This window comes from Aotus nancymaae, unplaced genomic scaffold (genome assembly GCF_030222135.1).
Source record: "Aotus nancymaae isolate 86718 unplaced genomic scaffold, 86718_ANA_hifiasm-v0.15.2.pri h1tg000065l, whole genome shotgun sequence".
Taxonomy (NCBI): domain Eukaryota; kingdom Metazoa; phylum Chordata; class Mammalia; order Primates; family Aotidae; genus Aotus; species Aotus nancymaae.
In genome coordinates, this window is record NW_026988480.1 from 1,258,798 (window position 1) to 1,286,544 (window position 27,747).

The window sequence follows — 27,747 nt, forward strand, 5'->3', positions numbered from 1 at the left end:
TAGCGCAATCAAAACCTTTATTATATTTTTCTCATTAAAGTGAAATAATAAACCAAATGAATGGGAAAAATGGCAATAAAAGATTTAGCATGAAATATTATTCCTTAGGTAATGTCAAGAATATTATGAAAATATACACTTGCTTATAACCGAATCAAAGAAAATTGAATGCATTTACCTTTGAAAAGCAGAAGTACTGATTGCCTTCAAGCTTCGGGTTATAGGACCTTAGGCTGGGAGCTGATGGCCCCACATGGCTGATCTTCGGGTTTTGTAATGAGAGAAAATGGAAGAATCTCTCTGGAAGGAAAACTTAGGTCATTTATCTCTCAAGCTATATCTATTCCATAATCTATATGGAACACTTTAATAGTTCTGCCGATCTTTCTTTGCCAGGGTAGAAAACAGGTTCAAAATAAAATAGTCTGAATTATCATAAAGCCAAAAATAAGACTGGAATATTTAAAATTATAATTCACTTAACCAGTGAAAACTGAACACATTAATCTTCTTTAGTTGAGGACCTGCTGTCATCTTTTGCATATTGTATTTAGCCAACAACCAAATTTTAATTTTTAATTAGGAGACATTAAAATATAATTAGCAGCAAAGAACAGAATGACAAAGGTACGGAAATTCATAAAGGTCAAAGGAAGCAGCATTTTTAGCCATAGCAAGAAATGCTCTAACATGAATTTAGGGAATTACGGTGAGTGTTTCACCTTCCCCACATTCACCTCCAAGGCAAATTTTCTAGAAGCAACATTTCTTTTCGACAAGAGTAATAATGATAATAATACAGAAATAGCTGTCAAAACCAGCGTGTGTACATTCTTCAGAGTCCAGAGACTCTCAAACCTCAGTAAACACCATGTATAAAGGAACACAGCAAATTCCAACTTAGCACAGACATAACAAAATTAATTCAGCCTGATACAATTTTGAATATGCGCTTTCCAGAATGAAGCAGAGGACACTAGAGGCCATCTGCAGCTGTCAGACCTGTGGAAGTGAAACAATGTGTTACAAAATCCAGACAGTATATGAATCATCAACGAAAAACAAATGTTTTGTCAAAATAAGTTGGTCAGTGGCCCAACACATAGATATTCTTAAGTATATATTTATATATATAATGATAAAAATCAGCTTGCATGAGGGTCGCAGTACATCTACTCTGAAGTTATAGCACAGATACTATAAGCAATTTACAGAATTTGTCAGGTTTGCATATACAGGAATTGCAAAATGAATTAAAATACATTGAAATATAGAACACTCAAAATGTATTTCTATAAACCTCCTAGGATTGACGGAGATTGGCCATAACCAGCACTTGCCACCATTGAATAAGAACTGTAATCAAGAAAAAGAAGAAAAATCCAAGAAAAAAATGGAAAATAAAAAAAATTCTTTCTCGTGTCATTCCTTATTTGAAGTAATGTCCTTCTTGTTGACTTGCAGTGTTGATAGTTTTGTTCTTGCCCCTGAAAGGGGGTTTTGTCTGATGATGGTTTCTGTTCTGTAGCCTTTTGATCTCTGTTTGCTTCCTGAAGATACTGGGTCCTTTAGTAGGAAATCAGTGGTATCCATAGTAAATATTCCCTATCCCGATGACATTCAGGCCAACCCTTGAGCAGTCAGTGAGTGACTTTAGTCGCCGAAAGAAAAGGGAAAAAAATAGATCTTGCTATTAGAAAATGTCCTATCACTTCACACTAATTCTCTTAAAATAAAAGATCAGTGTTTTGCCAAAGAAAATATGATCAACAAAGCGTGTGATAGCCTCTTCATTTATGCTTCCGAAGCAGGCGCTCCTTGTCTAGTGAATTAGAGTACAGTGGGTGCAGGGTGGTGCTTGGAGTTTAGGGTCAACTTTGCTGTCCGCTCCGTAGATTTTACAGGCCATTTGCTCTTTGCTTTAAGAAGAGAAAGTGATATTGGAAAAAAGTCAGCACTTTAGATTAAAGCAAAGCACCCTTCACAAAGCCACAAACAAGAAGCAGGACAGAAAGTCCATGGCTTGTAGCTATCCTCGCACCTGCGGAAGAAGTTATAAGATATTCGCTCATCTTGAAGATTTCCAACGCTCCTTATTAGGCTGTTTTAAACACATACACATATATATTTAATTAGCTCGCCAGCTTGGCTCTGGTGCTCATGAATGTCTTGGCATGCACTGCAAACAACAACACATACAAAGGATTTCAGTCCCAGGAAGTTGGTGTTGTTTTGTCTGTTTTCAAACAATGCTATCCCACGGCTGGGAACACTGAGAGGGGTAAATCCAGATACATTTCCCCCAAGTAATTCCTTGAGGATCATTCCCTAAAGTCATCTGGTTCTTCCTATATTGGTACCTAAAAACACATCCCTGTTTTTCCTACTGCATGACCATAAATCCACAGGGAATATGACACAACCTGAAAACAGCAGGCTCCTCAATGAGGCGGGAGCTTGTTCCAGGGTGGGTGCATTTGGGCATTGACTTTTAGAGTGAGGTTTTTTTCTTTTAATCCTTGAAATCTGGGAGACAGTTAGTGCTACTGGAAACTCATGAAAGAGCTCCAAGACTATCTCAGGGAAGAAACTGTAGTTTTGCATTGTTTTCTTCATAGATTTTATTCAATAAGCTGCTAGCTACAATTGACATACTGTGTGCCTTTATCAGTAAAGAACTAAAATGTGATGAGGGTCAAAGCATTTTCTTCTTTCATTTTTAATTGGAGAAAGCTTAAATGTGTTTGAAGTGGGTAAGCATGGGAAAATGTAACCTTTTGAGTACTTCATCTAAATCATGTTTGGGTCCACATTGACAATGATAAAAATTGTGGCAGAACCCCTTGTTCTCTAAAAGTCACTATATGTAGCATAAATATTTGGCTCTTCCAAGGTAGCCATTTAGTAAACTTACATTACTGTGTTTCTGCTAGGTTACTCTGCCTTTCTGGTAGGTGGGCTATATATTTACCAAAATACAGTATCTCCTCACAGAAACCTAGTGACTGGAGGAAGACCCAGAGGCTAGTAAAGGGGCTCCGTAGAGTGATCCTCTATTCAAGTTGGGTGACAAGTTTCAAAAAATGCAAAAGTGATAGTTCAGTCTACGTGCAGTTCTAAGTACAGAGATCATGCAAGGAAAATGCACACGATCCATGTAGAACCACTAACATCAGAGCTTCCCAAAATTAAACATGTGTTCTCATTATCTTTTGAAGAGAAATTCTTTGACAGGGATTCATTTGATTAAAAAAAGAAAGAAAAATAAATTATTAAATGCTTCCCTAAATAGGCAATAGTCCTTGATTTCACACAAAGTGTGTCTGGTATCAAATACAAGTTTTAAAATACTAATACAACTTGGTAAAATAATTCACTCTTTAAAATTATTTTGTGAAATAATGGTTTTCTTTTCAGCATGGGTATTGCAGATTGGCTTGGATTTGTTGAAACTGCACCATAATTTATGTCGTCCCTTTCTTAATTAATCAACGCTTCATAGGACAGGCCCGACCCCATTAGCCTAATGAGATATTAAAGAATCAGCTGCTTCATTTTGACCCAGCATTCCCTATCATACTATATCCAGCATGTGCAAGTTAAAGTGTAATTTACATGAGTATTATAACTAAAAAGAAACCCAATTACACAGTGTAAAGAATATTTTGAGGCTACTAAAATTTTGAACTTCCATGAGATATGTAATATACTATTGCAGAATGGTACTTTTGTTTTCAGATTGTAATCATTCAGCCACTCTAGGTGCATGCATTTGCTAGCATGTTTTTAATTAAATACAATTTATTTTGCCAGAAAAAATTACAAAGATTTTTCCTATATAGTAAATTCTAAAGCAAATCTGTATCGTCATCAAGTCACTGATTGTTTCTCTCCTGTTTTTTATTTATGTCTTGAATGAAAAGATATGCACTTCTTTATCTTTGCAGGCCTAAAGACTTTTAGAAGTGAAATCTGAGAATCTAAAATGCTATAATTTCTCCTGTGTAATTTTAACAAATAATCATCATAGTCATTTTCATTCAGATTTATACTAATTGCATAATGGCATTACTGCTTAGCAAACAGGTTATGGTTTATTGTATGGAAATATTAACTTTGATGTAACAAGTCCACCTTGGCTACTCTGTGCTCATTTTTACAGGTAGAAATGCTTTATTTTGTGAAATACTCCGAGCCAGGATTGCCGTCAGATCCCTGAGTTCTGATTTCCTCTGCTGCCACTCACTTTGAGATCTTAAATGAGATAGTTTTCCCCATTAGTCCTCAAATGAGCATAACAACTGTGTAGAATTGTTTTATTTTTGTCATATTAGTATGCCAGGTATTGTGTTGTGATAGGATTTCCTATTTTGTTTTATTTGGTTTCTTTTGTTCTCTGCTGAGGCCAAGCAGAGTAACCTGTTATTCCCTTAATATAATCACACATATAAGCAACAATTGCCCTCAGATAATTGCCTGTCCATTTATCTGTTCCTAGCAGCTAATTGTAATCTCCCTCTCCTCTGAGCTTCAGCAGTATTTTCTTTTGCTAGGTTCTTTACCAGGCCTACATGGTGTGTAATTCATCATATTTGTATCTTATCTCACTGATTATGCTATTATCTCAATTAAAGCAAGGAGTAAAATTTTTTTTGCAATTTTAAAAATTACTTTCAATGTGTAAAATAAGGTCTCCAGAGTTTTAAAACCTTACCCCAAACATGAAATACTCTGTGAAGAAGAAAAGAAGATGCTATTATCTAAATTATGTGAAGAAAATTTACAGGCAGCAGGCCTAGATGAAGAGGGGCCTAACAGGACCTAGAGGTTTCTCTTGGACACAGAATGCCATTTCATTACGTCCTTCGACATCTATTTAATCATGATGCCTTTCATTGGCTTCGTTTTTATGCTTAAAGATTTTCATAGCGCTCTCGCGAGTATAATTCCCAGTCTTTGTAAGGCAGAGGAGGTGTTTTCTCCATTTTGTAAATGGGAGTGTCTAAGAAGTCTTAGAAGTCTAAGCAGGGCAGAAGCTTGGCTTCCATTTCTCACCCCTTTCTCTTCCTCTTGCAACTGTGGTGTGGGCCTCGCCTCCCCTGAGATGCAGCAGGCAAGCATTTCTCAAGAGAGTGTGACAAATGAAAGCCCGGCCAAGGAGAAACATGAAAAAGCCTTCCAGATATTAATTTCACTATTGTTATGATTTCAGAGAATAAGAGAAATTCCATATATTTCATTACAAAAAGGAAGCAACATTAAAACAATCCAAACATAGCAGTTGAGACCTTGGCAGCCTCAGCAGTCGGGTGGAAACAGTGTGTGGCTGCCCTCCCCTCCAGCGGACCGCCTGTTGCCAGCCAGAGAGGGCCACTGCCTGGAGAGGCCAGGGCCTGCTTGGCGTCACTGCCACTTCCCGCTGGAGAGTCTGCAGCACCAGCTCCTGTGCCCGCACCTCTCGCCCTTCCGTGCCCCTCTCCTGTGTCCGCCAGGTGGAAGCTCCCAGCTGCCTGTCAGCACCTCCTTTTCAGTTTACACCTTCATCTGTGCTACCGTTTCTTCCCTGCGTCTCGCAGTCATCAGGCTGGGAGACACCGGGCATGCTGACCAGTGCTGCCTCCTTCCGCATGCCCACACCTTGCCCTCCGCAATGAAACTATTGGGGAACTGTTAGGTGCCAGGCAACATGCAGTAGGCACTGTGCCTCCATCATCTTAGTTAACCTTCGCGACAACCCTGTGTGGCAAATACGCAGATCAGGAACACGTAACCCAGCAAGGTGAAGTAACTCATCCTAACAGGGAGTGATGCAAAGACACAGAAATGAAGAAACAGCAACGGAATCCATTGGCACCGAGCAGAAATCTGCCGCTTTCTGAAACCCCCTGAGGCAAGCAACCTTGCTCCAATACCTCGCATTTGTTAAATCGAGATATGCAGCTATCATTTGAATGTATACTCATCTTTTCAGAGGAAGTGCATGCAGCGCACATAACATAGTTCACATATAACATACTTCATACCTGATATAAAACTTAACTTTTCCCCAACGCTGAACTGATAAATATTGGATATGAAAACACTATCAGGCTCTTGGTTTTTCTAAGCATTAATAAAACATAAAACTTGTTTATTCTTTGTAATGCACCAAATGTCTTATAACAATATTTTGAAGTTTTCATAGCATAGACTTTGACAGCTTACAAAGGTTCCTCTGAATTCATTTAAATTTTCATTTAATACCTGGCTTTAATATTATTCTAACATTCCTTCTTCTTTCCAAAGACCTCTTTTCCAAACTTTTTATTCAAATTTGGTAGTCTGGGCCCAAGAAAGGTGACGTTGATGGGTCAAAGTGCCATCATCAGTTTTGTGACAGGCAGGGAATGAGAACTAGAGCTCTGGGCTCTCGGAAAGATCCCGGGAGAGGATGTGGGTATTTAATTCAAAGTGCAGAGTGGAGAAAACTAAATGAACAACTTACTCCAAGTACATTTGGCCAGTTCTCCAAATGTCCACTTTCTCTTGGCTTTGAGTATTTTGTGATGGGTTAATGTCCTATGTAAATACAACTCTAGTTGGCTTAGATATTGGACACATTCAGCATTTCCAGGGCATCGGTATGCAGCGTTAGGCATGATTCCTGATCGCTTTTTCTCTTCTTTCTCTTCCTGTTTGGGCATCTAATAGAGTCAAAAGGAGCAAGAAAAAAAAAAAATTTCTCCTCCACCCACAACGTCACTGTGGCTGCAAGGTCTGAGTCCAGAATCCTCATTTCATAAAAGTGAGTATTAGTAAGGCTCACAGCAACGCACCTAAAAATGGAAGTTCTCCAATAGTAAAAGTAGGAACAGTCACATACTTTTCCTTCTGTGAAGAAGTCCAGCTTATGAAGAACTGAGTGTCCATTACAGCTCTTCGAGCAGACAGGCCCTTTGGACAGATTTCTCTTTTATTACAGATGCCAGCTTCAGAAATGAAAATCGCTGCGTGAGAAAAACTGAGCTAGCATCTAATGCAATTTTTATTCAAGTTTGCACGTACTAAATCACTATTTAAGGGGAAAGGTCAAATAATAGAATGATTTTATCCCATAATTTTTTGAGAAGAATATCTTTTTATTAGAATGCTTATGTGTCAGGTGCCAATTTCTTCCAGAAATCTGTTTTTTAAAAGAAATGTGCTTCACTTTGACCTAATACATAAATTCCCTATTTAATGTGCCCCGGCATGCTGGTAGCAGCTGTTTAAATTTCCTTTCTTACTTTCCTTTAGTCAGCAAATTTACAGCTCTGTTCTAGTTATGAGGGCTCTTACTGTAGCTAAGGGAGAGTAGGCTTGTCCATGAACACAGGTCTACAGGACAGGGTGCGTGGGTGTCACTCCATTCACCGGAGACCCTTCCTGATTCCCCTGTTGCTTAGAACCCTGCTCTGCAGCTGTTGGGCCGTTCTACCTCCACAGCTACTGAAGAGTAGACACATGTAAGCAACATCACTGCCTTCCTCCTTCCGGGGCCACGGCACATCTGAAAACAGCACATTTTCGTGGTAGCACACCCATCTGAGCGAGAACTGATCTTGTGCAGATGGGATGATGGTTATGATAGAACTGCTAATAATTTTGAACACCTATGATTTCTTGACCTCTGGCTATGATCCCAGGAGGTAACCATAATCATTTTACTGAGAAGAAATTGAAACTGAAGGGGCTTATGGATTATGTAACTTGTTGGAGTTTATTCAACTAGTAGGTGGTGAAGCTGAGACTCAAATCCGGTCTCTGACTCTAGAGCTCAGAAGGTACAAATAAATTTGTATCATAATTTAATCTGGCAAGTCTTCAGATCTGAAAACTTTATACTTTCCCAATTCCGCCTATTAAAAATATATAGCGATATGAATGGCTTTGGCAAAATGTAAAGGAGAGCAATATAAATTGGTGGAAAAGCAAAAAAGAATGCTTTCCAAGTATGAAATTTGAATACCACATATATTTAACAACTGCTTTAATGCATAAATAAGAATGATTTATAATTAACACTACATTTACTGGCATATAAACAAATGTTGCTAAAATGCTTGAAACTATTCAGTCACAGAGTTTAAAAATGCTTGCTGCCTGTCTGCTTTCATTATTCATCAGCATTCTCTTTATTTATCGTGCATAGGTAGTTATTAATCAAGGATTTATTTGAATGATCACAAATTCCACATTAGGGATTTCACACGTGGTTTTGTTGCCCTGATCACGAATGGTGCCGAATTTGACTAAGGGTTTCAGAAAGTGCATTCAAATAGGGGAATGTAATAGAGACAACTGGCATCCACGTGCAGGTGCCCTTTCAGCGACTGCGCCCAGAGCCCTTCCCCGCCACTGTGAGGACAGCTTGCCCTGAATTAGGAGGCCAAGAGAGGGGCAGGGCAGCTAGTGTTAGTGACTACTAACTGAACAGGGCAGAGAAAAGCGTTTGCACAACTCGTGAGTTGACGAAACAGGGGTCAGTTTGGCTGAACATTTGAGAAATCGCTCACCAGGTGGTGAAATAAAGAAGTCTCTCTCCTCATCCACACCTGCTTTGCATGTTGCTATAGACTCTCATCGCCAATACTGTCAGAGAGAAACCTCTCATCAAAGCAGGAAAAACATCTCATATTTTTAAAGAAATGGCAACTGAGGAACTCAAGAGTGAAAAAGTAGAAGAAAAAGAGAAGGAAAGAAACATATATGTGATTTCGATTCCCACATATCTTCTTAGGTAAATTGAAAAATAAAGACACGGCCATGATTTATAAATACCAAAACAAAAAATTAATTTTTTTGGTTCATGAATGTCTGACTTTGAGGAAGGAATTATCGGAGGACCTAACATCAACAGGACCTACAAGAGCGTAAACTATATGGCTTCAGAAGATACACCTGTTTTAACACAAGAAAAATGTCTTAAGATTTTACCCATATTTTTTCCAAGTTTGAGCCAGTGGCTTTATCCTTTTCCTTAATCTAGCTATTTCAAATTTTCTGAATTAGAACGCTTTATTATCTTCATTAGTAGAAGTTATCTTCTTGGCTATCAGCATTAAGTAATTAGAAATATTTGAAGCAAGATTTTTTAAATTCGCATCTCATTTATCAAGATATACAAATAAAAGGACAGAAGTAAGTCATTGCTGGGATTTGTTCATCAAACTTCCCAGGCATAATTTGTCATTAAATATTATTTTAAATAAATTATCATCACGAATATACGATGAAGGATGGTCCAAGGGCTGTTTTTAAATTTTTTCTGACCATGCACATAGGCAGTCTGAGGTTGTTTTCTTAAAAGTTCACTAAATTACATTAAAATTAATGTATATTCTTAGCAGTGGTATTATCTTCAGAAGTGTTTCTCATTATACATAAACCAAAATGTAATTTTCTATCCGTAAACAGTTAACTCAAAGTACATGCTAAACACAATGCAAGGTGCTGCAATAACACTCAAAGTATCAAGACACAATTCCTATCTTTGCAACCCTTACAATATTTTCAGATACTTTGAAACAGAGTAAGCTTTTAAAAAAATTCTAAAGTCTTTTTTCTAATTAGTGGTTGTGATTCTACTGCTTAATCCCCTAAATGAAGGATTTTTCGAATTAACTATTTACAATGCTAGAAGTTAGAAAATTGCCTTCATAGCATAAGAATTTGTTTAATCAGAAAAATTAAAGACAAAAGATTATATACAGACACACCTCAGGGTGTGTGATAGAAGCCATCAAAATCAATCAAGAAAAGCACTGATCTCAAAACAGGGCCCTTCACTGCAGGGCTTGATACCTTTACATTTTAAAATTTGAAGTATCTCACTGCATTATTTAACTTCATTAAAATGTTTGTCTGTGAAGATAATAACACAATTGCTTCACTTAAATTCATCTTTTAAATTTTCTCTACAGCTTCATATTTGTCAGCTTCATGGAATAAGAAATCAGGAATAAGAAACTCCTAGATTTCACTATTTACCTTTATTCAAGCACTGTTTCACCTATATCAGGTATATTTTATACCTATAGGATTCTGAATTCATGCAAAAATGCTCTCTCAGAGTCTGTTCCGAAGCAGTCGCATTAAGTAAAACATTCTTGTTTAGAAATCGTCCTGTGTCCTGATTTCCCGTGATACTCCCCATGGCAATGCATTGCTCCTCACTTTGATCTCTCTTGGAATTCGAAGTTGTGTGAGTCATCTCATTGACAGGAAAAATGATTGCATGATATTTATTTACTTGTATGTGTTTATTTAATCAATATAAATTCATTAAGATCACACCTATCTGCTTAGAAAAACAAGACTAACTTGATGGTCAGATTCTCCACTCAGCCTCCAGGAAATAAGATATAATAATATACAATGTTCCTAATTTCAATGCTACTAGCAATTTCTGAGTACACTATTTTTATAACAGTACTTTAGGTACATATATGTACATGTGTAGATGTTTTTAAGATTTTGTCATAAACTCTATAGTTATACACCATTATTTTATTTTACTCCTCTTTATTTGTTGAAATATTTTATGTGTTTGCTAATTTATTTTCTCTTGCATGAGACAACTTTACCATTATTTAATTGGAAAAAATTTAAATTTTCTTTTTCTGTTTATAACAGAGTAATACATTATCATTGTACAAATGTTATAAACAAGGAAAACAACAAAAAATTAGAAAGCATAACTTATATTGACTTCTGCTGTACAATTTCATTTATTTTTTTTTTCATTTTTCTATGCACATGGCTCAGACTGATTTAAAGTTCTGTTTGCTATAGTTTTTCACTTTAAAGTTTTGTATCCTGTATTTTTTCTTGTGATATTATGTACTGAGTCCTTTCTAATGTCACTAAACATTCTTTGAGAACATGATTCTAGAAGCTGCTTAATGTTCACTGCATGCTTTAACACATTCACTAGTAACTTTGCTTTTGGTTGTCTGTGTATTTCCAAGTGTATGAAAAACTCTGTAATAAGCATTGCAATTCATGATTCACTATGATGTCCTTGGAATTACCTCCTAGAAGTATAATTTCAGGAACATAAGGACTGCACAATCTAAAGCCTTGTGATTACTCTTCCCTGACAAATTTTCCTTCACAAGGGAAGTACTGATTCACTATGCTGGTGACAATGTAGCAGAATGTCTGATTCACTGGAACCTTTATGATGCTTTTTGATTTAGAAAGTTTTTGCCAATATTATATTTGTCAAAAATCTTTTTAAATGACAAGGGGTTTTGACTGAGACTGCATCAAACCTATAAATACTTCTGAAAAGCCTGACATACTTGCAATTCTGAGATGCGTCATCCAAAAACACAGCATTGTAACTCATTTATTCAAACCCAAACTCTCTCAACGAAGTGTTTTATTGGTCTTCATATTCATACTACTTGTTACTATCCTTTTTAAAAAATGATTATGGCCAGGGGCACGAGTGCCTGTAATCCCAGCAATTTGGGAGGCCGAGGCGGGTGGATCACGAGGTCAAGAGATCGAGACCATCCTGGTCAACATGATGAAACCCCGTCTCTACTAATACAAAAAAAAATTAGCTGGGCATGGTGGCGTGTGCCTGTAATCCCAGCTACTCAGGAGGCTGAGGCAGGAGAATTGCCTGAACCTAGGAGGCGGAGGTTGCGATGAGCCGAGATCGCGCCATTGCACTCCAGCCTGGGTAACAAGAGCGAAGCTCTGTCTCAAAAAAAAAAAAAAAAAAGATTATATGTTTTATATCTTTTACTTGTTGCTCCTATTGAGGACTGAATATTATTCCCAAAATATTTTCTATTTTGGTATTGTAGTTATGTAGAAGATTGACCTACGTTTATACTTTTAACTTAATTCTATTCATATTTTATGATCACTTTTAATGTCTCTAAGTGATTAGGAATGGGTTACATAATCATAGCATCTGTAAACACTGACAATTACTATTTTCCTAAGTGGCAGACACAAATATTTCCTTGTTTGATGCTTTATTTTTTAGTTACATTTTAGTTAAATAAAATTTTAAAATTATAGTTAAAATATTTTCACTTGCAAAGTATTTTGTAACTTTTAACCTTCAAAGTCTCAAGTATTTTATTTTATGCTAATTTCCTATATTTGATTTTTCTTTTCTGCTTAGCTCTTTCATTGGCGTTGATTTGGATACATGTTGTAAATGGTAATCATATGTCTCCTTTTGGCATTATTAAATAAATCCTTCTTTAATTATTACATTTTTAATTCATTAGATATTATAATTTTAGAGCTTTCCAGGCTTGTTTTATTCCCTTTAATCTCTATTCATATTTTTGTTTCTTTATTATCCTCTTAAATAATAGTTATTTAGTAGCGTATTTTCATATCTGATAGGTAAAGAGGTAGAGAACTAGGCATTGCTGAGCTCATTCATGTGCTAGGTTTATTCTGCTAGATTTTTGAAACCTATTATCTCATTTAGTGTTAAAAATGACCCTTGGCAGATAAGTATTACCATATCAGTTTTATACATAAGACTTTGAGGTTCAGAGAGATTTTGTGAGCAGCTCACTCAAAGTAACAAGCTGGTAGATAGCAAATCTAGAAATCAAATCTGTATCTACCTGATAACATAAACTATGACATTTTCATTATTGATTTATATTCCTATTTTATTTTTGCCTCTTTTTAAGGCTTTCAATAATATTTTAACTTGCTTATATTTTCAGATGTATTGCTAATTACTTTGTGACTTTAAAACTCAGAATACTTTTTTTGAAAGCTTGAATTTAATTAAGAGGAACAGCCAGTTTGTATAATCATGGCTTCAGAATACCTGTTATTCAGGTTGCAGTTTAAATTCTTAAAAATCCTTTGGAATTTTATCATGTTTTACAATAAAGATCTAGTTAGATCCTTGGACAAGACAGCTGGTGGCTAATAAGTTGTGCTTATTTAGAGGGAAATGTATCATCAATTAATGGCATTGTGACAGAAGAAAAAAGAAAGCTCTGAAATTACAAACCATAAAACATAAGCCAGAAATGAGGCTCTAGTCTTCCTTTCTTAACCCAGCACTTTGTCACACCCAGCAAAGAAAATATTTGCCTAGAAGAACCAGGTGGTAAAGACCATTAACTCTAATCATTTCATTGCTGATAACTGTATATAAGCATATGCAATAATAGTCATATTACAGCAAGTAGTCACCATTTACAGAGGGATTATTAAGTGCCAGTCTTCACATGTTCATAATTTATTTTAATTGTCAAAACCCTGTTAGGATTGTAGTATAGTTCTCATTTAAGAATTGAGGAAACAGGCTGGGTGCAGTGGCTCATGCCTGTATTCCCAACACTTTGGGAGGCCGAGGTGGGTGGATCACTTGAGGTCAGGAGTTTAAGACCAGCCTGGCCAACATAGTGAAACCCTGCCTCTACTAAAAATACAAAACTTAGCCGGGCGTGGTGGTGTGCACATGTAATCTCAGCTACTTGGGAAGCTGAGGCAGGAGAATCGCTTGAATTCAGGAGGTGGAGGTTGTAGTGAGCTGGGATTGTACCACTGCACTCTAGCCTGGGCAACAGAGCAAAACTCCATCTCAAAAAAAAAAAAAAAAAAAAAAAGAAATGAGGAACCAGACATACAGTGCTATAAGTGATGGCGCTGAGATGCGAAGCAGCCTTCCTCCACGGCTGTGTGCTAGTGCCTCTACAAATGAGTAGGCAGAGGCAGAGGCAGAAGGTCTGAGGAGTGTGTCCCTGCTCATTTACGACTCTCCACTGCTCAGATGAAGATACTGATCCAGCCTATCAGTGGTAGAAGGGGTCCTTGGAAGAAGGAGCTATTGACCTTCCGTGCTCTTTAAGGATATGCATTATTATGACCAAAAGAATGAAGTCTTTCTAGCAATTTCTCAACACTTTGGCCATCTATCCAGGAAGCTGCTCCTCTGGTAGCTTCCTAAAGTCACAGACATCATGGAATCACTTGAGACAAGAGCTCAGAACGTTGGCAAATTCTGTTTCACGTCTCCTTAATTACAGAGGAACTAGTAGTCACAAGCAAGCCTTTGTGTGGCCAGTTATGAATGGGAAAGCCCGTCCAACCTACAGCGAGGCCTTGATATTATAGGCCCAAATAGTTTCTGAACTTCCATGAGTGAAATTAAATATGGCTTGCAGGAGAACTGAACCAGTATAGACTCTTAACCTACATAATTCTGGTTCAAACATAGCCCTAGCAGATTCCTTGGCCTGTGTTACCCAAATCATTGCCTCAAATCTATTTTTCATCTTATTCATAGACACTTGATTTACGTCGTTGCCATTTATACAATAGAATTACAATGATCAAATTAATTTAATCTGTATAAGTGGCCAAGTTGGATCGTTTAAGCGAAAATCAGCACTAAGATCTGAATTACATGACTGCCTCTACCGCAAAGCAGTGCACCATTTACCCACATATTAAATGAGACAAACAATCTACCTGCAAAGGCCCTCAGCCCCTCATCTCCCTCTTTCCAACGGCTTTGACATCCTGTGTTAAGATCAATCCTGCTGAATATGGCCACTCTGGGCTCCCGGCAGCTGTTGCGGCAGCTGCCTCTCAACAGTCAGGTTCACATCGTGGGGAACGCACAATAATCGTATTTCAGAGTTCAGAGAATCAGCATTCCTACTGAGCTACTACAGACTCCACTCATGGAGACACAAGTACCACCTTCGCCACGGCCAGTTTCCTTACAAATACCAGCTGCTGATCACAGGAGTGAACGGCTTCACAAAAGTTCATCCCAACACCGGAAACAGTAAGAGCAACAGAACAGAGTCTCTAAGAAAAGCATTTTGTAGCATGACGCAGATACACATACAGATATATATCTCATAGTAAACGATAAGAAGAAAATTTTTTACTGCCCAAAACTTTAAAAAGCTAATGATTCTTTTAACTTTGGCAACAAAGCATGCTTATTTCTGGTTCTACGCTCAGGTATGCTGATTCTGTAGGCGCTGGGCGGAGTCCCGGAATATGAAATTTTAACAAGCTCCCTGGTGAGTCTGGCAAAGGGAGACTACACTACTCACTTTGAGAAACACTGTTTGGGAGTCTTGATCGGTTCTAGAACAGTGGCAAAATTATCTAATTATGAAAACATAATTATACAAAAAAAATAAGAACGTGAGCCCCACTTGTTTAGGGGACATAGAGGTATCGCAAATACAAATTATATTTGTAGTCAAGAAGTTATAGTTAGGGTGATCAAGGGTGCTGGTGTGCTTGAGAGTAAGAGGTTTTCCAGAATGTGTGACTTTGAGCACTAAAGGTACAACAATACAATTCAAAGGAAGTATAAACAAACTGCTGAGAACTTGAAGTGTAAACAACTAACTCTGAGTAAGAGAATAGGACAAAGCTTTAAGTTTGCATTTGAGTAGGAACTCAGCAAATAGGAAAAGACTCATACACAGGAAACAGCATTTGCAAAGCAATAGACGTAACAAAGTAACTGCAAACATTCAGGCAATACCAAATGGAAAGACTAAATGAGATCAGGAACTCAGGAGAAACAAGGCTGGAAGTTAGACCACGAAAACTAATGTTGGCATTTTGAAAATAGTAACCATTTCGTACATGCTCTGTTGTCCTTTGTATTAGAGTTGAAACAAGAAATTCTGATTGGAATAGACTGGAATAGATGAGGAAAGTGAAGAGGGCCTGTGCTGACAGTGAAACCAGTATTGGTTAGAACAGAAAAGACACAGATTCTCGAGGATGTTTTAGGGAGACAATTGCTAAGACAACTCAGTGTGGCAACTGACGGAAGAGATGAGAACATTTTCCATGCTTCCTCAAGACGGATGACTGTGATGACGCTATTAAAAGAGCTTGGGAACACTGCAGGAAGAACATTTCTTTTCTGGCGAGAAAGCCAAGATAAATTCAGTTTTGAATAATTTAGTATTAGGGGTCTGATCTGGGTATCAATCGTGAAACAAACCTCACTACAACCTAGTGCCTTAAAATGACAGATCATCCTCTGTCTCTGTTCTGCGTGTTGTCTGTGCTTAGCTGGGCAGTGCAATGAGACAGCCACCGGAGCTGCGGCCGGAGGAAAGCTGGAGTGACCCGATGCCCAGGGCCGCTTCCTGGCTTGCACACCTAGGGTCCTGGCTGGGCTTCACTCAGTAAGGTGGCTGCACTGCTTCCACGGTGGCTGGCTTCCAGGAAGGCTCAGCAGGTGCTGGAAAGGATAGATCTCAGCCTCTGTAAAGGATAGGTCTCAGCCTCTGTAAAGGATAGGTCTAGAATCGGCACAGCTCACTTCATACTTTATTGGGCACATACACAGTGTGGTCACAGGCCAGCCAGCCTTTGCTCAGGGCTTCGAAAACAGGCTTCAATGGGTGGGATGGAGACAAGTGTGCAGACAGCCTTACCCCTCCGCAGTTCTTGCAGAATATACATGGAGACGCTTTGGGGACAAGAGTGAACTTGAGTCTGGATCTACAGAGATGAGGCAGAGTACAAAGGTGAATGGGACAATTTTCTAAGAAAATTGAGCAGTCAAAACCGTGGAAATGAATGAGAAGATCAGGGAGTTGACAATGGGAAAAGAACTATATTTAACAGAGGAATTTAGCGGGGGAGGCCAACAAAGGAGAGAAGGGAATGCTAGGAGCCAGTAAATAAGGGCCCAGCCTGCAAAGAGAAGAGAGGTAAGAGTATCTGGAAGGAGTGATCAAGGGAGAAAGGCTGCCTAGAGACGGGGAAGGACGAGATGTGGGAGGATGGGGAACTGGAAGCAGGAGGCACCAGTGACTTAATGACAGCCTCGGGAGTATGACTGACCTGGGCAATTGACCTATTGGAGTCAGCACTCAGCTCTGCACACCAGGGGCCGACCCACGGCCAGGATCGGGGAGGAGGAGCAGGAAACCGCTTATAGTTCTGTGTGCCCTTGGGAAGACGGGGAGGGGTCGGTAGAAAAAAATGAGTAGGTAGAAAAAAATGAAGACAGAGAGAACGAAGGAAGGACTGGCAGAGGTGGTCTGTGGAGGAAACGTTTGGCTTCTGGAAGGATTGGAGACACCAGATGAGACAGGAAGAAGCAAGTAGAGAATGCCTTCGTATATTGGGGCATTTGGGGGCATGGTGGAGGGTTGCTGAGTCCTGTGCTATCTGTGAAGAGGGACCTAAACCCCTCCATCCTGGTCAAGATCCTGGGACTTCCACAGCCAGCTGTACTCGGAGACACCCTCCTCTCAGAAAGGCCTTTCTTCACCATATTTGCTTGTATGAACTCTCCCTAGCCTCCAAGCCCCTTCTTCCAGGGTGCCCTCCCTGACTCCTCCAGCAAGAAGCAGGAATTGACCTTCTCAGAACATCTATAGAACATTTCTTCTGCTTCCAACTCCAAGTATTGCTTTCCCGATACATCACATTTAATGGCATCTCCTCTTTCTAAGTTTCTTGCCAATAGAGCCAAAAAAAAGGGGGGCAGAGGGGAGTGGGTTTGATGTCATCTAAGTTGGTCATGGTACACAAAACTGGAGGGTACTCAAAAGCCAAGTTTTGTTTATCTGTTTGCCTAACTGTTTTGCTTCAATATTTTAATTGTTGATTACAAAATGGAGGTAGAATTCAAATAATTTTACAAGTTAAGGATTTATAAAGATAAAGAAGAAACAGCTTCAAGTGGGAGGGGAAGTCACATGCTCAAAAACTTCTGAAAAATATCTGGAAAAAGTATGGGACTAGCCATATTAAATGACAGTTAACTTTATCTTGTGATAGGTAGATGGGTCATAGACTGTCTTTCCCATCTTCTTCTATTGATGTAAATCTCTGCTCTAGAAAAACTGCTTAAATTAATTGTATAGAAACTTGAAGCTTTTACATAAAATTATTTTCTGCTAATATGTTTTCCTTTGTGGAAACAGAAATTCTTTGACAGAAAAATAGCATGAATTAAGAAGTGAGTGTTTCGGTCTAAATAATTTAATCAACTAAGTCAAAGATTATGATGAAAATAAAGGGCCAAACAGGCCAGTTCTTTGTGACAGAGGTTGATATGACAGTGTCCCATATGCCATGGATGAAGGATGCCTCTTTGTAACAAACAGTAAAAGGTGAAAGGCTGGTGCAATACAGCTATTGGCTTGGAAAAGCAAGATTTTGATTTTTGTGCCTTCACCACATCTTGCCTTTCATAGAATAATGAAATAAAGATGCATGATAAATAGATAGTACAAATACTTTGTTTTCTTGCAAACTAAAATACAAATTCTTTGAGGAGAAGTGTGCCTTCCATTGTGTCCCTATGCCTATATGTGAGTTCCTGGGAGGGATGGAAGGTGAATAAATGAATGGATAAATGAAGCATGGGTATTAAAATAAGCTTTGTTTGAATATAATCTGAAAATTGTAAGGCAAAAATCATAAATCAGAATGTGGGTATTACAGTGAATATAATATTTAAATATCCACCCCAGATACTGAATTATATATAATAATTGTGCAAGTATAGGAACTTACACATAAATAAAGTGAGTGGCTAGACTGCCCCAGCCTCTGAAATAGAAGTTAGAAAATGTTGATAGAAGTATATAAAAATATTATCCAGTATTCACTGGTTGGAAACACTGAAATTAAATATTTTGAGATATTTCAGGTTACTCTTTGGTATAAGCAGATATTTTTAGTAAACAGGACTTTTCATGAATATAAACTTCATGAGTCTTTTTTTTCTCTCTTTCTACCTTTAACTCTAGAAAAAGCCGTTTTCTATCTAAGGCTGGCAATGAGATGAGAGCAGTAACTTTTATTTGAAAATTGTTAGAAGAGACCCAGAGTTCATCATTTAGCACTAATCACAGTGCTAAGAGATATGAAAATCAAATAGATGTTTTTAGATTGCAGTATTATACTCCAAAAGCTAACATAATATTCTAGAAAGAGATAAAACATTTCACTCTACCCTTGGAATTCTTCATTAGGAATAGGTGATCTGTCTGATTTTATTCTGCAGAACAGATCGATGACATTGAACTTGGAACAGTCCATATAGGATAATAATTGCATTTCCATGATTTGGAGTTCTTGCAAATTAGGTTGTAAATTGTCTGCCTAGGCTACTCTGTAATCTTGCATGTAGTGTCTAACTTCTTTTGTGATTATGTGAAGAAAGAGGGGAAAATCACTCCAAAGACATTAAATAAATCTTCCTCAAATAATGGTCACAAAGTTGTGACCATCATTTGGTTACCATTACATTTAGCATATACCTGTGTGTGTGTGTGTATGGACACACACATATGTTCCAGCTATATTCCTTTGTCATTTGACTTGGGAAACAGAAAAGATGATAAAGAAAAAAATTAGACAAATCCACCCACATTGGGCTTCAGAGGGGCTAAGCCAATCTATTCATCAGACTGACATAAATTACAATGACCAAGGCTTATCAGGAGAGTTGCTCAGCTACATGATAAGGCAGGGCAAACTCAGAGAACCCTAATCCAAGTGCCCTCCCTACAAATCTACACATCACATCCATTAGGAAGTAAAGCATTAGGAGAAAATCTATTTTGGCATACAGTATTTTAAAAGCATTGTTCACAAGCAAGGACTTAAGGATACATACCTATGTGTATTTCTTCATATATATTTATATATATATTTGATATATGTATTTACATATATTTAATACATATAAAGTATATGTATTTGATTAGGATGATTTCTGAGGGCTGTGTGTGTGTGTGTGTGTGTGTGTTCAGGATGATATGACGTGAGATCTCAGAAATCATCCTAGTGAAGTAATCAGACGTTTTAATTTAACAGCTGAAGAGAACTTAAGTGTTAGCAATATAATTTTCCATTCCTGATGTTGGCATCGATACATCTTCAGTGATAAAATATAAAGGGAAAAACCTAAAGAAAGATTAAGTAGGTATGTTTGCGTTCCCTTCATCCCACGTCATGTGTTTGAGGAAATCAGATGGCCTCGGGGTTGTGCAGGGCACTGCTCATTCCAGAAGCCTTTATCCCATATCCCATATCAAGGTTAAAACGTCCATGCATTTCCATTGGCTGAATGATTGTATATATTAATGCCATTCAGAACAGCTTTAACTTGCACAGCTGCCTTCAGAATCCTGTGACTAAGCTTCTAAATTGGCCTGGAAGGCACATTCACAGGAGTCGCCTTATCTCTGCACCACTTACTGCCTTCCATCCCCCCTCTGTCCTTCCATTATCGTCATCTCAGGCAGCTGAGGTTTCTCCTTCAAAATCAAAGGCCCTTGGAGAATAGTCCTGCTTCGAGTTGTGGGTAGCTGAAAATGCATGATATGGCATGTCTCTCCCATTTACATTTTGATTAAGTGAAAGCCTCTTAATTTGGGTCATTATCGATACATAAATCTGTAGAGAAAATGAACATGCATTTGTAATGTAACCAACATTACGTGATTTATTGTTCTTATAATGTGTAAATACAGAAAGGAAAAATAGCAGAGTCCAGCTCTCAGATGCCCTGGAAAGGAAGCACCACTAGGGGACTCACCGGGCGCACCTACATGCTCTGAGCTCCGAGCGGATCGCTGCCGTCTCGGGGCTCACCTCGCACAATCACTTGCACTGAGCTAGGTCTCTGATTTTAAAAACCATCATTCACAAATCTGTCTACTGCATACGGCTGACCTTTCTGTGGAGGGTTTGTGAGTGGTAAAATAAAAGGCTCAAAAATGGGTTTCCATACCTGATTGTGGACTTTGTTTGGGGATTTTGGCTACCGCTTGAGGACTGGAGGTGGAGTGCGTTCGCTGGTTGGCAGAGCCATGGATGCTGCTGGGCACAGCCGCGGAGACGTTCTTGCGAGGCTTCATGTCCTGCAGCCACATGGGCGAGGCTTCGAAGGCCTGCATCCTGCGGGCATGGCTGTTGGCATTGACTTTCAGATAGGCCTGGGCCTTGTGTTCCTGAAGCTCCCCGTAGTTGGCATCAGTCACCCTGCACTCGTATAAGCCTTCATCCTTTTTCCTCACTTTGGAAATCTGAAGCTTGTGGGAGATGTCATTGCCTTGGACTTTCACTGTCTGAAAAATTGCAGGTGAAAAAAAGTGCTATATCAAATGCTTTTGTTCCCACTTTTTACCCTGAACTTGCTAATACTGGAAATGTAAAGGGTCTTAATGGCCCCATAGCCATAGTGAAGGAGCTTTATATTTTCTTAATGTCACATCTGAAGGCCCTAGTTACCCTATTCCACCAACCACTGCACTTGCGGACTCGGGCTAATTAGTTCAATGCAGCGAGTGCCGCCAGAATCTGTCAGCCTGCGGCCCCCACTGTCCACCTGCCAGGAGCTGCTCTGTCATTTTTCCATCATGGGATTGGCCTCTGCCTGCTTAACTCAGTTCAATGAAGCACAAGCCAATAAGGCCAACTCTACAGGTGAAAAAACCTCTTTTTTCCCTGTGGTCTACAAACTAACCCCCTCAACTCTGAGACATCACAAAAACGTTCTGTTGGTCACGAGTTTGAGTGAGAATGCATTTGTATTCCCACACTGGGGTGACTACTAAAGGTGCTGTTAAGACACTTGGATTTTAATCTTCTTCTTCTTAAATTTTAGATGCAGTCTTGTCTCTTGTCATGGGGTGGCAGGGCTTGGGGTACAGCTTCACATCACCTGAAGTCTTGTTGCTCAAAGTGTGTATCCCATGCCATTATAGGCACTTTATGCTACCGGGACTTGGGATGCCATCAATAAAACACTGGCTTGATTTTCAAAACTGAAATTAGCTTTCTTATTTCTGCTAAGTTTTTCAAAGTTAGTAACGACTGGTTGAGAACGTATGTTCAAGGTGACACAGTGGATAAACAGGGAACAAAGTACTTTCTGCCTCAGTCTGTGTCTAGAACTCTCTTCCACTCATTAACTGTTATGCACTATTGCCATAGGTAACTCTGTCAACAGCTGTATGTGGAATCATGTTTCTCATTGTATGCATCCAGAGGTCAGGATGTGTGAGGCTATTTTTGTCAGCGGTCTTTAAATGATAGGGAGATGGGTGAACGGTGAAGGTGGAATGGTCAACAAGAAATCTATCTAATTATATATGGATGTGAAAAATAAAATATTTAGAAAAAGCTAGATTTTACCAATAAAGCTTTTCTAATATTGTAGAAAAACAACAGTTTCTGTGATATAAGAATAATTATTCTAAAAAGTCAGAAATTTTATGAGTTATAAGTCAGAGTTTATGGTTGATATTTCATCTTTGTTATTATTTCTTCCATGTTGAGATTACACGTTTAGATCATAGAACCAGATTCTGTGTAAATATATTTGCACATTTTTAGTTATGATGTTAACTCCAATCTACCACTTTATGCTTTTGTAAGAACTTTAAATACATTTTCTTTTAAAATGTCGGTCATTGGGATTTTAGATTCCTAAAAAGAAATAATAGTAATATGTTTACACTTAACAGATTTCCGCCTTTTGTATTTCCTACCTATTTCGTTTCTATTTATCAAATGATGCAGTATTATTAATATTAGCTGAGGCTGTGTGGCTTCACTTGAGGTATAGTAAAAAAATAAGATTTTCATTTTTTAAAAACACACCTAGTAAAAGTAACAAGCAATAGAGAACTGTAAGTTTACATTTTCAATAGGCCAGTAGGTCCTGCAATATGGTTTTACATTTATATTGCCTTTTGGCATTATACGATTTTGAATAACAGCACTGGAAATACATTCCATGCGTTAAAATGACATTCAAAATTGAGTTGCTTAATTTCATCACAATTTCCGTATCCTGTTGGATGCTTTATATTTTCTTCCCTAGAAATATTTTCCTATGTTAGTGTTTTACTTTCTATTAAAGGATAATTATTTCCATAATTTTGGGTAGATATTGGCATTGTATTTATTCTTACTGTTAGGTAAGTCACAAAAAGCAAGGGAAGAAAGTGTCACACAACCTCTCTGGATAGCAAACAGTTGTCTAGAATGTTTGGCTATTGACGTGATATAATTTTATTTAGGGACTCTAAACGTGCTTCCGTTTGTCTGTATCTAGTGAGGCAAGCCTGGTCCCCAGCTGCCCTGCAGCGCGGGCAACGCCTTCTGGGGACAAGGAAGGGCCGCGCATCCCGGGCCGGGTCTGGGGCCCCCAGGCGCCCCCGCACTCACGCTGATCTTGGTCCCGTCGCTGTCCGGGTCTCTGTCGGGCAAGAGCTCCACCTGCCGGCGAGGAGCGAAAGCTCAGTCCCGCGCAGGCCGCCCGCCCGCCCGCGCGCCCGACACAGCCTCCGCGGCCCTGGCAGGACCGTCAGGGCGACCTGGGGTCCGCGGAGCGACCTGCCCTCGGCCCGACACGGCCTCCGCGGCCCCGGCAGGACCGTCAGGGGGACCTGGGGTCCGCAGAGAGACCCGGCCGCGCACCTATCCCCGTCCAGGCCCCGGCCGCGCCGCCCCGCGCCCCCGCGTCGTCCTCGCGCGGTCCCTGCCACGCAGAAGCTGCGCTCGGAAGGCAGGGCCGGGAGCCGCGGCGCAGCAGGGTGTTTTTCGCGGGCTGCTGAGTGCGAACGCGGGCCCGGGGGCGGCGCGGGGGTGGGTGGCGGGTCCGAGGCGGCCGGCACGCGTGAGGGTGAAGAGCCCGGGACGAGATTCCGCGCCTGGTCCCGCCCGGCCTCCCGCCCCGCGCTGCGCAGTCTCCCGCGGGCTCCCTGGGGCGCCACCTCGCGCTGCGCGCGGCCTCCCTCTTGCCGGGACCCCTGCCCCGCCCCCACTGTCTTCCTTTTCCTCCCCTCCTCTTCTCCCCGCTCCTCCCCTCACCACTCTCTCTCCCGTCTCCACGCCCTCCGCGCTCCCCTAGTCCCTGCTCTCCTCACTTCGCTTGCTCCTCTCTCCCCTCCCTCCCCCTTCTCTATTCCTCCTCTCTCCCCTCCCTCCCCCTTCTCTATTCCTCCTCTCTCCCTTCCCTCCCCCTTCTCTATTCCTCCTCTCTCCCTCTCCCTCCCTCTTTTCCTCTCCTTCCCCTCTCTCACTTCTCTCTCCCTTTCAATCCCCTTTCTCTCCCTTCCTTTCTCCCTCCTGCTCCCTCTCTTCCTCCCGGCTTCTCCCTCCCATTCTCTCTCTCCTTCCCTCCCACCCCCTTCTCTTTCGTCTTCCCTCTCCCCCTCTCCTTCCCCCTTTCCCACTCCAGTCCTCCCTCCCCTCCTTCCCCCTCTCCTCCTCACCCCTCCCTCTTTCCCCCTTGCCTTTCTTCCTCTCTTCTCCTTTCTCTTTCCCTTCCTCCTTCTTTCCCCTCCACTCTCTCTTCCCCTCTCGTCTCCTCCTTCCCTCTTTCCCACCCCCTTCCCCTCCCCTTCCCTCTCTCCCCCTTCTCCCTCTCCCCCATCCTTCTCCCCTTCCCACTCCAATTCTCCCTCCCCTCCTCCTCTCCTTCCCTTCTCTCTCCCCCTCCACCCATTCCCTCTCCCTCTTTTCCCCTTCCCTCTCCCCCTTCTTTCTCCTTTTCTCTCCCTCTCCCGGTCTCCCACTTCCTTCTCTCCCTCCTCCCCTCCCCCTCCTTCCCCTCTCCTGCCCCTTTTCCTTCTTCTCCCTCTCTCCCAGTCTCCCCCACCCCCACCCCACGGAACTGTTAGAGGTGGAGGTGAGAGGAGCTGGCCGCCCTGGTCCTCTGGGCGTTCAGTCCGGGGGCTGGGGTCCCCTATAGTGCCTGGTGCCCCGAGAAGGGAGTCGGGGTGGGACGGGGATTAGAGGCTGCCCATCGATTCCCCTCGCCATCTCTGCGTCCAGAAACAGGGCTCGCGGACGTCCCGGCACGTGGCAGCGCGGTAGGAGCAAGGCGGGCATCTTCCTAAGAACTAGAACTTAGGGGAGGAGGCGCTTCCCAGTTTAACTGGAGGAGACTGGGCAGCAGGACTTCCTTCTGCGTTTTAACTTAGCGTCCCCGGGACAAATTCCCGCCCCCTCCCTGGAATCCCTGGGGGTCACTCGCTCCTACAGAACCGGGCGGGTCCTCAGGGGTGCCCTGGCAGCACCTCAGCCCCCAGTCCCGTGCTGGACACCCCTAGGACCGGGCAAGCGAAAGGGAGACGCGGGGTGTGCGGGCTCCGCTACCTGCGCGCCGGCCCCTTCGGCCCCGGGTTCCAGGTCCTCCGGCCCCCGCAGGAACCACCACTGGATCTCCAGGTACACCGAGGCGGAGCCACTCTGGAAGGCGCAGGACATCTCCACATTCTGCCCCTCGGTCGCCGTCACGTTCCGCGGAAACTCGGTAAATTTTGCTGCAAAACAGAAAGGCATCCTTTTGGAATATCCACACCCCTCTTGCCAGCGTCTCTTTCCTTGAGAGCTCGCTACATTTTCCCTGAACTTAAATAGCAACAAAATCCCTCTCTGACATCCTCGGCTTCGTCTGACTCCCCAAGGCCCATTCCTTTGCCTCTTTCCTGTCTAACTTTTGGTATCATACCTAAATCACTATGTCGTTGATCAAATCCAGATAATGGAAAGGTTAATAAGCTTGCCAATAACTCTGTTAGCCAAGAACCCCGCAGGTAGATCCAAATACCTTTTGTCAGATTGCAGCATTCCACAAAATTTATGAGAGATTCAGTGAGATACAATTTAGACAATCTATCAAGTTGATATATGAGGAGAGCCTCTTGCCTCTAAGTTTCTAAACAATCTACGACTAACTGGATGTTTCATGTAACAGAGTGGATCATGATTATTTGTCAAAATTCACATTCCTGATTCATCAAAAACAGTTATTAGCAACACCAGCGAAACGCGCCTGCATCAGTGAAGCAAGTTGCACACTTTATAAACTGTGTATGTTTCCAAATTAACCTGTATTTTTCCCATCACGTCACTGTATTTTGAATTGCCACACATCCTAAGATCCCATGATCACACATCCAGGCTTAGTTCACATTAAGTATTATTTAGAAGTCACTATGGAAATGTTTCTCAGCCTTTTCATTACAAACCTTGACACTGCTAGTTTGCCAGATTCATGGAACCATGATGAAACTCACAAACATATAATGTTTCCTTCCTCCGAAAGGCATTTCTTGAACATGAAATACTCTTTATCTTGTTACCGACAGGGTTGTTCTTATCTTGTCTAAGGGGCACTTTGCAAAGAGCTGATGGTTCCCTCAAAGTAGTCCTGGAAAGATTTGTGGCCAATGGAAGTGCACAACCACAATGCACACGTATGGAGAGGAGGGCTGTGGGGACTGCAGAAATGATTTGGGGTGGCTGCACTCCCCCCCACCCCACTCCCCCTTTTAAAGAGAGACATGGTCTCTTTTCAACATTTTATGAAATCTTAAAAATGATCTCTAGTGAAATGAAACTATATTTATACCTAAAACAGGGGAGCTATTAAGGAGACGTTCTGATCTGAAAAGGACTTTTCTGTTCTAGGTGGCAGAAGAAGGGGTATGGCATTTCTGCTTGCAGCAGTGATGCAGTCTTCTGGCAGCAGAGATGTGATCTGTTCATGGTGCTGAAACCACCGCTGCAGCCTGCGATGTCCTGAACAATCGGGTTCGCCAGGCTGCTGCTGCTTGTCATGCAAGTTGTGCCTTTTTATGGGTCCTCAGAGGAGCCTGTCCTTTGATAAACACACATACAAAAGGAGTCACACGGACCTAGAAAAGGGAAACTCTAAGCCCCGTCTGCCTACACAAGGAAGAGGGACTGGCAATGGAGGGTCCCCATATCCAGCCCCGTGTTTGTTTGCGATGATTATGTATGCATGAGTGGGTACCCTGTGCATGCACACGGATAGAAAGCACACACACACACACACACGACCCTGTGTTTGTGCTCACTGGGAGCCCACCTCATTGTCAGGCACCAGCTAGATTTTCTCTCCAGCCTACCTTGTCTACAGTTTAATAAACTTTAAAGAAAATCGTCAAAGAGAACACTGTTTATACAGCCTCAGCCCACTGGTATTTGCTAGGAAGCTTATTACATCCGCCTGTCCATTCTTTTTGAGTGTAGGAAACGCATGCACACACACACACACACACACACACACGCACGCAAATGTATATTTGCCATTGAGCACAGACTTACCTTGAGAAGAAAGCCCTTGTTGTACATATAAAACGGAAAAGAAAACAAATCCAACATACGCCAAAAAGATCCCCATCATTCCAAAAAGGGAGGGGGGTCACATCAGTGTGGCCAGCAGCCGAAAAGCCCAGGAAGAAAGGCGTGCGAGTGGGTGGCAGGCTCTGCTCAGAGCCCCGGGCGCGCCACTGCGCGCATCCTGCCGCCGCCTCGGCGAGGGCTGCTGCGGGGAGAAGGGGCCGCGATTCTGGAAGCGTGGAACCCGCCGGCTGGGGCTCGGCGAGGCTCCCGGCGCCGCGCGGGCTGGGATCGCGGAGAAGGAGCGCGGCGCCGCCTGGCTGCTGCCTCCAGTACCTGGCAGCCCGTCCCACGTCAGCCCGCCGCTCCGGCTTGCGTGATCACCGCCCTCCCTCGGCGCGGAGCCGGCTCGGGAAGTGGGGAGTGGGCAAGGGGCGGGCGGAGGACTTCGCCGGGCTCGCCGCGCCGCAACTTTTCCCTCTAATGGCTGCGATGATGCCTTTAACTCTGTGCGCGCTGGACAGCGCCCCGCCCGGGAGCCCGCGCCGGGCGGCCGCGGAGGGCGCAGGGCTCCGCGGCGCCGCCGAAGTGGGGGTTTCCACTTCG

At 41.6% G+C, this 27,747-nt stretch overlaps 1 protein-coding gene across 5 annotated transcripts; it reads right to left on the minus strand.

Annotated features, from left to right (window-relative positions):
- On the minus strand, nucleotides 1-27,559 carry VSTM2A (V-set and transmembrane domain containing 2A). Of its 5 annotated transcripts, XM_012459048.3 has the most exons (6): nucleotides 27,127-27,196; nucleotides 26,408-26,656; nucleotides 25,150-25,316; nucleotides 23,215-23,265; nucleotides 20,771-21,107; nucleotides 1-1,919 (listed from the first exon to the last, which is right to left on the minus strand). In XM_012459048.3, the coding sequence occupies exons 3-6, from the start codon at nucleotides 25,258-25,260 to the stop codon at nucleotides 1,831-1,833; spliced, it is 588 nt and encodes a 195-aa protein (XP_012314471.1). In that variant the 5' UTR covers nucleotides 25,261-25,316; nucleotides 26,408-26,656; nucleotides 27,127-27,196; the 3' UTR covers nucleotides 1-1,830. The 5 variants fall into 5 exon arrangements, with proteins under 5 accessions (XP_012314471.1, XP_012314446.1, XP_012314457.1 ...); XM_012459023.2 differs by lacking the exon at nucleotides 26,408-26,656 and having other exon boundaries at nucleotides 27,127-27,559; XM_012459034.2 differs by lacking the exon at nucleotides 26,408-26,656 and having other exon boundaries at nucleotides 1-2,041; nucleotides 27,127-27,559.
- Nucleotides 27,560-27,747: the final 188 nt, after the last annotated feature.

What these genes read in the sequence shown, in the direction of transcription:
- VSTM2A (XM_012459023.2), bottom strand. Translation starts at nt 27,205, where the DNA reads ATGATGGGGATCTTTTTGGCGTATGTTGGATTTGTTTTCTTTTCCGTT. An exon ending in CCGAAGGGGCCGGCGCGCAG is followed by an intron (nt 23,266 to 25,149) that starts GTAGCGGAGCCC and finishes CCTCGCCGGCAG; the next exon opens with GTGGAGCTCTTGCCCGACAG. An exon ending in GCGACGGGACCAAGATCAGC is followed by an intron (nt 21,108 to 23,214) that starts GTGAGTGCGGGG and finishes GCAATTTTTCAG; the next exon opens with ACAGTGAAAGTCCAAGGCAA.